This window comes from Desmodus rotundus, chromosome 6 (genome assembly GCF_022682495.2).
Source record: "Desmodus rotundus isolate HL8 chromosome 6, HLdesRot8A.1, whole genome shotgun sequence".
Classification (NCBI taxonomy): domain Eukaryota; kingdom Metazoa; phylum Chordata; class Mammalia; order Chiroptera; family Phyllostomidae; genus Desmodus; species Desmodus rotundus.
This window is the reverse complement of record NC_071392.1, coordinates 117,601,239-117,612,709: the sequence shown is the minus strand read 5'-3', so window position 1 is coordinate 117,612,709 and position 11,471 is coordinate 117,601,239. Positions and strand designations below refer to the sequence as shown.

At 43.8% G+C, this 11,471-nt stretch overlaps 1 protein-coding gene across 3 annotated transcripts in view; it reads left to right on the top strand.

The window, feature by feature from the left end:
• The first annotated feature begins 1,422 nt into the window (after positions 1–1,422).
• DNAAF9 (dynein axonemal assembly factor 9) overlaps positions 1,423–11,471 on the top strand; it is a 115,349-nt gene continuing 105,300 nt past the window's right edge. The window contains exon 1 of one of the 3 annotated variants that reach the window (XM_053927302.2): positions 1,423–1,832. In XM_053927302.2, coding sequence (XP_053783277.1) covers positions 1,750–1,832 — 83 coding nt within the window. In that variant the 5' untranslated portion in view covers positions 1,423–1,749. The remainder of the gene's footprint in view (positions 1,833–11,471) is intronic. The other 2 variants (XM_053927301.2, XM_053927300.2) reach the window with 2 other exon arrangements.

Below are 11,471 nucleotides of genomic sequence, written 5' to 3'. Positions count from 1 at the left end.
AAGAACTAAATGGTTGTCTTTGATAAATCTCATGGCTGAGACATTGCATTTGTCACAAGTCCAAACTTATAAATAACAGCAAGAATTGAATCTTGAAAGGGTTGCAAACTTCAAACTTGCACGGGCAGGGGGCGGGAATGTTGAACTCAGTATCTGATACAAAAGTAAAGATGAATTTCTCGTCGGTCAGCAGAGGAAAGCTGTACTTGTAAGGCACGGTCTGCCTAAACAAAGCTAGGACTCATCCTACAGGTTTCGGGAAGCCTAGCGTTCAAGGATTGACAGTTTCAGAAACGAGAGTCTCCAGCGATTGACGGACTTGCAGTAGTTCTATTAGCGTGGTCACTGTTGTAAGGCAACTAGGACCGGCTAACTCTCAGAAGCCTGGTCCCTGGAGTGAGGCACTTGCTGATTGGCTGTGGTCAAGAAGCGTGGAGCTGTCAATGATTGGTTGACTTTCAGAAGCTTGGGACTGTAACTGATTTACTAACTTTCAGAAGCACGGTTACCGGAGTGAAGCTGTTGTTGACTGGCTGATTTTCATAAGTAGCCACTGGAGTGAGGCTGTCGCTGATTGGCTGATTTTCAGTCTGTGGACTGATGTGAAGTTATCTCTATCTTCACGACTTTTAAACTTGAGCTAAAAATCTTTTCCTTCCTTGGATGTGAAAAATAAGTACTTTGAATTTCTAGTCCCTTCTTTTGGTCTTTCTTTAGGTAAGCCTGCTGGAGACACCATATGATTGCCCAGATCTTTTACTTATGAAGGTAGAATTTTCAGCTAGTATTCCAGTTTAAGCGATTTAAGCGCCAATTACCTTGGTGGAAAAATAGCCTTAATATTTTGTAATTGATTGCAAAAAGATTAATACAGGGCATTTAAGGCATCCTGACAAAGTCAATACATGGCGCAGGACAAAATCATTAAATACGTCCTGTATGTACCACGACTCCTGGCCACCCTGTCAATGACGTATTTTCCTCGTTTTACACACACGAAAAAACCGAGACTCGGTGGGATTACGCCCTTGCGCTGGAAAATGGGTCAAGATCTGAACAGAAATGGCCCGGGATCTTTTGGGACCTTATGAACCTCTAACGCCTGTGTCTGGAATACAACTGGGCACGTATTGCTAACCAGAGGTCAGCTTTATGTTTGAAGGGAGGGCATGCAATTGATTAGCGGCGGGTTTGAAAACAGTAGCGAGGTACCACCTGGGAGACTGCGGGAAGCAAGCAAGGCACTAAGGTACTGTCGCTGTTACCACTGTCGCAGTTAGCGGCTGTCTCAGAGGAAGGCTTTGCTGGAGGTTGAAGCCGACTCAACAGGGCGGGGCGGAGCGAGGCCCCACCCCCCGGGCGCATTCGTGTGCGTGGCTGGGGGCGCAGAGATTCCCACCCCAAGGTCTGGGGCCTCAGGGCAGGGCAGAGTGACAGCTCGGTAGCCCTCTCTCTCCCTGGGTACCGGCAATCCCTGCGTCCAGCCAAAACACCTCCCAGTTTAAGGAGGCCGTGGCCCTGGGTCAGTGCGCGGACCCCCCAGTCCCAGCCAGTCGCCACGCCCCCACCCCAGCTCCTAGCCCACAGAGGACTCCGCCCCGCCTCCGACGTGCCCCAGCGCGCTGCGCCCCCCGCCCACCCGGCACGCCCAGCCGCCCCGCCTGGCCGCAGAGGCCCTGGAGCCGCCCTGCGGGCCTGTGCGACCCTCGCAGCGGCACGGTTCTCCTGCGTCACCCGCCGTCCGCCGCCATGGACGTGTATCCTCCACACCGGCTGGGGTTGCCCCGCGCGTGGTCCCCCGGCGGCTCAGGCCGCGGGTCGCCCTCTGTCAGGTATGTGGGACCGAGGCTGCAGAGGGGTGACCGGGCCCGGGATTGCGGGTTGTTGGGGTCTGGTGACGCCTCCTAGTGCAGGGCGTGGCCGGGCAAGGCTTCCATGCGGATGGTTTTTCCTTAAACGGCTCCGTTTCCCCAGGAACGGCACCCTGTGTAGAGGCTCCCACAACGGCTCCCTTGTGAAGGACCCCCTACTGTGAAATCACCACCCCATAGAATGTTTCCCCCAGCAAGGATTTCCCTGTGGAGAATCTCCATAGTGCCTTCTCTATGGATAGGTCGCTTTCCTGCCCATAGATTACTGCCCCTAGAAACCGCTAGAGAGACGCTCCCCATAATAGCTCCTCTGTACAGAACCCCTAAATGTGCTTCCCTAGAAACAGCTTACCTCTAATGCCCTCTGTCTTGGGTCTCCTCTAGAGCCTCTCCCTTTAACAGAGGCTTCGCTAAACAGTACCCCGTTCCGGATTCCTACATGCATATGAACACTGACAGCATCTTCCCTATTGCGCATTTTCTCACCTCCCGCTGCCCCAGCCTGCGTCGCGATGCTCCCTCACTCCACAATGAGGAGCTCAGGCTGAGGGGAGTTGGAGGTCATTAGGGGCGCAGGAGGGGAAAACTAACTGGATGGGTAGGAAAAAGAGGCCTAGGAACCCTGAAAGCGGCAGACCCCAGGCCCCTAAGCCTAGAGACAGAACTCCCGGTTGCCTCAGTACGGAGAGGGTGATATTGGAAAGGGTCCCCTCCCCCTTTTCATAAAGGAAGATCCGTTTTTCGATTTCTGCTCCTTGTGCCTTTGGGGCTGACCTTGATAGTCTGAGCATTGTTTGTGATGGAGCTGGTCTGGGACCGCCTGCGGAATGTGGAGGTTGGAATGATGGAGGGATTTGGCAGAGACCATTGAGAGGGAGGGAGGGAGAGAGAAGGAAGTGGGCTTTGGTTCTGCTAAACTGCCATTAGCCCAGAACAGGGGTTTTTTGGTTTGCTTTTTCTCTATTTTAGCCACTTACGAAAGCAATTATGGTATTGTTACCTTGAAAGGAGTTGTGAACTTAGATGTTAGTACTGCTTTTCCTATATCCTTGTGTGGGAGATTAAGGCATTGTATTTTTAACTGTTTGCTCACCGATCTGTTTTTTGTTTGTTTGTTTGTTTGTTTTTGTTTTGTTTTAACTAAACCAAATTCAGGCAGAGCAAGAACTAAAGCTTGATATCCTGTTCTCTTCCTGGCATTCCTTCCCCAACCCCAAGAACTAATAATGCATGTTTGTTGAGTGAATAAAGGATGGGGGAGGTGAGGCTAGATTCCCATGGTTACATTTGAGAGTCCTTATTTGCTTTTAATTTGGCAGGTTACATTGTTTGAACTTCTCCTCTGCCCTTCAATGGAATCCCTGGTGGACTTAACAGTTCCCAAGTGTTTAGCTGCTCATGATAACCATCTCCAATGTATCCTAACATCCTAACATTTCTGGAAGCAAGTTTCACTGTTTGAACATTTGAACATTACGTAGAATGAAACCACACAGAATACTTTAGAACCTGGAGCAGCCATCTGTTAAATCTAGGCTCTGTGTAGTCTTGGGGTTCATCCCAGGTCATTCTGAGCTTAGGAATCTTGAGTCTTTGAGATTTTTATGGGAAAAAAAGAGTGTCCCAGTAAAATCCATCTCTAAAATAACTGCTGTCTTTCCTGTTTCTAAAAAATGGCATCGTGAAGCTTTTTTCAAAGTAGTGTTTTTATGTTAAAAAGATAAATGTTGGTTAGCCTTATTAATCAAACTCTGAATCGTCCACCAAGTGGTTTGAGTGAAGCTTGTTAGTCTTCAGAAAATTATTAGTCTTCAAGGGGTAATGCCAGGAACGCCAAGACCTGGCTGTTTTGTACCTTTGGTAAAAGAAATTTGGTGCGGGTTCCCCTCCTTTCCCCACCTCTACACAACTGAACATGCTTTTCTTACCCATTCAAGCCTTTCCCTGACTTTGACATTGAACATTTTTAGCAAGTTTGGGCTCAGCATTTTCCTGTTACCTATACCTGGCTTCTTTGCTGCACTCTGACTCCTGAGTGATGAAAGAGGCAGGCCTAACTGGTGAAGTTACATTCCTAAAGACCCAGAGACAGCACTTTGCAAGCGTGTGGTTTAGCAGTGGTGTTTATTTTCACAGATGAGGAATAGAGATCAGGAATTAAAATCTTGTTGCTTAGAACTAGAAGTTTCTTTTTAAGGATGTTGTAGTCATTAGTGCTCTCCATCAAATATTTTTGGTTTCTGTCTCCTGGGCATGTGGTACAATTGTACTTGCTTGTCCCCTTGAAGTTGGATTTAGGTATGGCCTTGCGAGTTGCTTTAGGTCGGTGTAATGTGTGCCGGAATGATGCCTATACCTTCTGGTATGTAATTTACCACTCTCTCCCTCTGTTTTGGTGACTGTTGGTGCTTCAGATGATGGCTAGTCCATCCTTCTGGGACCCGGAACAAGCTTCCAGGTGACTTATGTCTAACAGGTAGATTAAGCAAGAAGTAAAGTGTTGTTGTTTCAAGCCAGTTCGTTGTTTCGAGATTTGGGAGTTACTACCAAGTCACTATCTTGACTTGTACTAAGGAACCAGTGGAAAAAGCCAAAATATGCTTTCCTACTTCAAAATCTTTTTCTGCAGAGGGATCCCCTACTCAGTATTTGTTTAATTTCACTGCCTCTTTATACAAATAATCCAACATTCACTGTGCTAGGTGTGGTGGATTCAAACAAATAAGGCAGACCCCTACACTCAAAGAGCTCCTTAATAAGTGGAAAGAGACAAAAACAATAAAAATTGTGATACGGAGTGGTGACAAATAAGTGCTGAGGAAGAAATAGGGCCAAAGGAACAATAATAATGTAAGGGGCACAGTGGATCTGGGTCTCAGCTCTTAGAAGAATGCAGTTGCCATTTACTGATTTGGGAACACTAGAAGAAGAGCAGGTTCGTGGAGAAAAGAGAGTTCAGTTTTGGCCTTGTGCATTTTGAGTTGCCCAATAGATACCCAAGTGGAGATACTGGAAAGGCAGTTGGATATATGACTCCGGAGTTCAGGAGAGGGAGGTGACGGGACATTCCACCCATATGCTGATAACTCCCAAATTTTGATTTAAAGCTGTGAGACTAGGTAGAGATGCAGGGAGTAAATGTAGACAGAGAAGAGGACCAACATCGAAGCCGTGGGTGTCCCCGGTAGAAAAGACAAGTATAGTAATGTCGTCCAGCTTCGGAGGGAAAATGGTTTCCGAACTCTGGCATAGCAGAAGATTCAAGGACAGTTATGGAAAGGCAAATGATAAGTACTGTTGGTGAACTGATGAGGACTGACAATAGACAGATTTGGTAATGTGGAGGTCATTGGTGGCTTTGATAAGAACACTTTTGGTGCAGTGGGTTCGAGCGACAATAGGAGGGGAATTGATGACCCCTCAGTATAGATAATCATAGTGATTTTTTTTTCAAGGATTGTGGAAAGGGAAAGCAGAGTAATAGGGCTATGGCTGGAAGGGCATGTTAGAGTCCTTTTTGTTTTTAGGTGGGCAGATGTAATTATAGCATGCTTGTGAGTTGATGGGATACAGAGAGGCAAACTGATGATTAAGGAGAAAGAAGGGACAGTCACAGGGGCGAATTCCTTGAACAGGTGAGAGAGAATGGGGTCTAAGACATAAATGGATATGCTGACCTCAGGCTAGATTAGTGGGTGGACAGTTCATCATGGACACAAATGCTGGTACAGTGGTGGCTTTGTGGTGGAAGTAAGTGGAAGTTCTCTTTTGATTACGTCTATGCTTTCAGCTAAAGAAGAAGGAAGTCCGTCAGCTAAAAATGAAGAGTGAGGGCGGTGCTGGAAGTTTGAGGAGAAAGAAGATACAGCATTCATACAGGAGAATTGGGGGAAGTGAGCTGATAAGGAAATATTTTAGGATTGCCAGGCAGCACCCAAAGTACCCATTTGGTATTTGTTGTCGTAAATTTAAGATGAAACTCAGCATGGTCGTATGCTTTTCCTTCAGCTGTGTTGAGCTGCTTGGGTGTGGACACTATGGGAGGGAGTAGCTGAGGGGTAGGATAGAGGTCCTCCTTAGAAGACAGGGATAAAGGAACTGAGATATGAGGGCAGTGGAAAGAATATCTGTGCATATTGAGATTATCATGAATTAAGGTGGGAATGGTAATAGCAAAAGAGACAAGGATCCAGAATCTAAAATCTTTAGGGTATGTTGAGGACTGAATGACCCAGAGGTTTGTAGATATCTGATGTCTGTAACAAGGAGGGATAGGGGGTGGTTATCGATGGCATGAAGAAATCATGCAAAATAAAATTTCTCAAAACCAGAGGACATGAGTTTCCAAATTAAATGTACTCCCCAATAATCCAGCACAATTAATTTAAAAATAGCCATGCCAAGGCACATCATCATGAAAATTTTGAGTACTGTAAAGACAAAAGAATATCTATAAATCACATAGATAGGGACAAGAATTATGGGATTGATTGGAAACTATAAGATAATGGAGCAAGCAGTGCCTTCTGAAGGAAAATGGATTCCCACCCAGAATTCTGGATTCAGCCAAACTCTCAGGCAGGCTTGAGGGCAGGATAAAGACATTTCACACATGTAGACTCTCAAAGTTTGACCTTCCATACAAGCTTTATTGAGAAGCCATTGGAGGATGTGCTCCAGCAAAACAATCTGATTAAGGGTTTCCTGTGCCGGAGCTCCTCTATTCCGTGTACAAGTCGGATTTCTTACTTGTTAAGGGACTCATAAGGAAGGCCCTTCTTTGCTACCCCTGGAAATTACCGAAAGGGTGGGACCATTTTCCATTGCCATTTCCCACAGTGCTTGCCCTCGTGCTTACTAGGTTGGTGTCTGGCATATAGTCGCACTCACCAAATATTACTTATTGAATGGATAGAGGAAAATTACCTGTGAAGCTGTGGGCTATGTTAAACTTCACGGGTGTTCAGAGAATATAGAATCACAGTTGTGAGCTAGAGGGTGAGAAGGTGGTTTGTGATAGTGGCGTTCTGCAGGGATGACGTAAGTAAAGCCTCACAGAGGCAGGGTCTCTCTTCAGGGGAGGTGTATTGACCAGTTACCATGCGCATGTTTCTCTTGGGTTTTGTCGATGTAATCCAGATGGTCCTTGCCTTAAGAAAACTCCAGATGCAAAGCAAGACTATGACCTTGTATGTCTGAAAACGTGAAGTTTCACCTCCAGTGTACTCGCTTGGATGCTGGCCAGGGAGGCTTGGTGTGGTGCCTATAGAAGGAAAAAATGAATGCTGAATTCAGCTTTTATGGCCTTGTTTCTGGACCAGGGGTCTAAGTATCTGCCTTTTCACTTGTGAGGGAAAGTAATTGTGGATGCTTTCTGAATAAAGACTTTGAAACGGACTTTACAAAGAGCAGATTGTGTGAGGAAATGCTAAGAAAGCTGGAGAAGAGGAAGAAAATGGAAAATAAGATGCTACACACTAGAATATAGTGAACAGACTTCCAGATAACATTTTCCATTTGTGGTGAGTAGCACTTTCTGAAGCTCTTGAATTTAGTTTGCAGAGTGTCTTGTGTACCCCAATTTGTGAAATATGTGTAAGCATGAATTGCAGTTGGGTACAAGTTTTAACCACTTTAGATGAAGTGACCTATCAGTTAGGAACTACATTTGGCAGCTGGTAAAAGTCACTTAGCAATATTGACTTCACTTTGGGGTGTATCTGTCTTGCAAATATGTCTAGAGGAGAGGGCAGGCTAGGTCTGGTATAAAGTAATCAGGGAACCAGGCCTCTTCTGTGTATGTATGTTGCTGTCTGGAGCTTCCGAATTCCATTCTCTAGAGCTTCACGGTCACAAATGGCTGTAGGCCCTCCAGCTGTGCTATCTTGTGGACAGGACCAGCGATAGAAGGAAAGATAAAGGACAGCTCCAGGTGAGTCAGTTCCTTTCCTTCAGAGAGCTTCTTAGGCGCCGCCCACCAAATGGCTTCTGCATGACTCATTGGTCAGCTCTGGAACTAGCAAGAGTTTAGCAAGTTGTTTGAAAAGTCTAGTGGTCTCCAGATGACAATCAAAATGGGAACGAAAACTATAAAATACCTAGGAGTCAACCTAATAAGGAAAGTGGAAGACCTCTCGAAATACAAATTTAAGCCCTGGCTGGTGTGGCTCAGTGGATTGAGCAGCGGCCTGCCAGCCAAAGGGTCAAGGTCCGATTCCGAGTCCCCAGCACATGACTGGGTTGCAGGCCAGATCCCCGGAAGAGTACCTGGAAGAGGCAACCGCACATTGAAGTTTCTCTCCCTCTCTTTTTCCCTCCCTTCCCCTCTCTAAAAATAAATAAATAAAATCTTTTTAAAAAATTAAAAAATAAATAAAAATTGAAAACTTGACAGAAGGGTATAAAACAGAGAGGAATGGATGGAGAGACGCGTCATGTTACTGAGTGGGGCGCTCAGTATTGTCCACACTCAGTATGATCACAAAACTAAATCTCAATGGGAATTTTTATGGATCTTAACAAGCCGATTTTACACTTCATCATTAAGAGAAAATATTCAATAAAAGCCATGGGATCATTGAAACAATGATAAGAAGGACTTACCCTAGCAGATATTAAAAATAATCCAAATACTAGACAGTTCAAGAGATAACATACTTCAAAGCTCTGATTATTTTTAAGTGTACTGTTTCTGTGAGAATAGATAAATGGATCAATTAGAGATAGAAAAGATCCAGCTACTTAACATATGTTAAAAGGGGCATTCCATCTCAGAGTATTATATGATCTTTGGACAGTCATATTTTGGGGGTAAAATGTAGTTATATTTTTGCTTCACAAAGGTAAAAAGCAAATTCCAGAGGACCAAAGAGCTAAATGATTAAAATACACACATGTAATTAATGAAATATTGGCAGTTTTTTAAAAGATTTTTTTTATTTTTAGAGAAAGAGGAAGGGAGGGAGAAAGAGAGGGAGAAAAACATCAATGTGAGAGAGAAACATTGATTGGTTGCCTCTCATACATGCCCTGACTGGGGACCGAACCCACAACCCAGGTATGTGCCCTGACCCCGGGGGTTTAACTGGCGACCTTTCGCTTTGCCAAACAACACCCAACCAACTGAGCCACACACTCAGGGCATTGGCATTTTATTATACTTGTATAATAAATACTAAATGAGAAAGACACAAAAGGGAGACATAAAACCCCTAAGCTTCAGTGTAAAATTAAAACAGACTTAACTATATACAACTTTTAAACTTCTGCCTGAAAAAGATACCATCACATAGTCTAGAAGTTTGAAGCAAATATTTGCAGCATATAGCCAAAACAACTTTTAAAATGTGATGGAATATACAAATTACTTGGGGACAAAACCAAATAAATGACCAAGTAGAAAATGGGCAAAGAACATGAATATGCATTCATAGAAAAATATAGATGATTAATAAACATTCGACAACCTCCCTAGTGATTAGGGAGAATATAGTTTATAACAGTGAAAATTCTAACCACTAGATTACCATTAGCTGAAGAGTAATAGCACTGTTTAGAACGTTGTGGGGAATAGGTGCTCCGAGAAATTGCAGGTGAATGTTTCAAGGAAACAATTTGGCAAGATCTATCAAAATTTAAAATGCAGGTACCTCTTAACCTGACAGTGCTACTTTTAAGTCTTTAGCTCCAGAAACTTTTTGTACTTGGCGCCAAAGATGATTGTATAAGGTTGCCCACTGAAGCATTGTTTGCTATTACAAAGTAATACAATTCCGAATGTTCAGTCCTACTAGCTGGTAAGTGACAACAAAAGAATCCCTGACTGTTGTGGCTTAGTTGGTTGGGCGTCGTCCTGCAAGGTGAAGGTCTCAGGCTCGCTTGATTCTGGGTCAGGACACATTCCTGGGTTGCAGGCCCCATCTAGGTCCCAGTCCCAGTTGAGGCGTGTGCGAGAGGCAACTGATCGGATACTTCTCTCTCACACTGATGTTTCTCTCCCTCTCTCTCCCCGTCCCTTCCCCTCTCTCTAAAAATAAATAAAATCCTTATTTAAAAAACCCAAAAGAATACAGTACAGTAGTAAGCAGTTCATCACCAAACCATTATTGTGTGAAATGTTAAAAGGACTTACTTAAGAAAAAGAGATCAAAGCTATGGAAATAAAATGGCAACAAATACATATCTATCAACAATTAAATCTAAAAAAACAAACTAAGCAAACAAGAAGAACAGAGACAGAATCATGGACACAGAGAGCGTTTTTTATGGTTCCAGATGGGAAGGGGTGTGGGGGAATAGGTGAAGAGGCGAGGGGATTAAGAAGCACAAATAGGTAGTTACAGAATAGCCATGGGGAGGTAAAGTACAGCATAGGAAATGGAGTAGCCAAAGAACCCCTGGACATGAACAATGGTGGGGGGATTGCCTGAGGGAATGGGGGATGGTGGGTTGAGGGGGGCAAAGGGGGAAAAATTGGGACAACTGTAATAGCATAATCAATAAAATACAATTAAAAATACAATACAGTAGTTTTTAAAGTGAGGTTGAGTTCTAAGCATTAACTTGGAAAGACCTTAAGGTATAATGGTAGGGAAAAGGACATGTTTCAGAACAGTTGCATACCTCACAATTATGATTTTATATAAGAACAACCCCCCCAAAAAGAAACTCACACTATGTATTTTACTGAGTGTTACACAAAATTGTTCACAGCAGTTTTCTATGATAAGATGAAATCAGATTGGTATGAAAATTCCAAACAGAGCATACATATAAGGAGAATACGTTTGTGTTTTAATTATTTAGTTTTGAAAGTCAAAAGGTTAGCCTAAAATTATGGAGGGAAATCAGGCAAACATAAAATTTTCAATTTGAAATACAAACAAGAAAATAAACTTGGCTGTGTACAGTAATTAATACACAGTAATTGATATAAAAGCAGTGAGCAGCAAACTGTTACCTTATAAATCAGAAGATGGGTAGACAGAGATGATGGTTTAGAGGTTAAATATATCATTTCTGGGACTGACTTTACTGCCAGGAAATCAGAGAGGCGAGGTCTATCAGAAAGAAAAGACTGGGAGTCAGGGTACCTGGTTGCTCAGGTCCTGGTGCTGTTAATCTTTACTCAGCCTTGTGATCTTGGGCAAAGTGCTTCTTTTAGGTTTTGGTTTCTTCATCTTGTGGTGTGTCTACATCCTGAGTCTGAATTCAAGGAAAGTTAGAAATAAAGAATAGTATACAAGCAGCATATTTAACATAGACTGCATTATTGCGTCTGCTGAGTCTACTGGTATCCTAAAGGAGGGACTTTGTAAAGTCATGGGCAACCAGAGGCCATCTACCCAGGATGTGCCCGCTGTGCTCAGGTAGACCTGGGAGTCGGGGGGCAGTACTACTGCTGGGTGGGCTCGGTGCATGTGTGAAAGTTTCTGTTAAAAAAAAAAAAGTCTGGATGAATACACAATGGTGGGCTCTGGGAGTGAGGAACAATGAGAACTTTAGTTTTATATCAAATTAATATTTTATATGCCTAGTTGAAAAATGCACTAATGTAGGTTGAAGCAAATGTGCCACGATGTTAATGGTGGTTAATTCTGG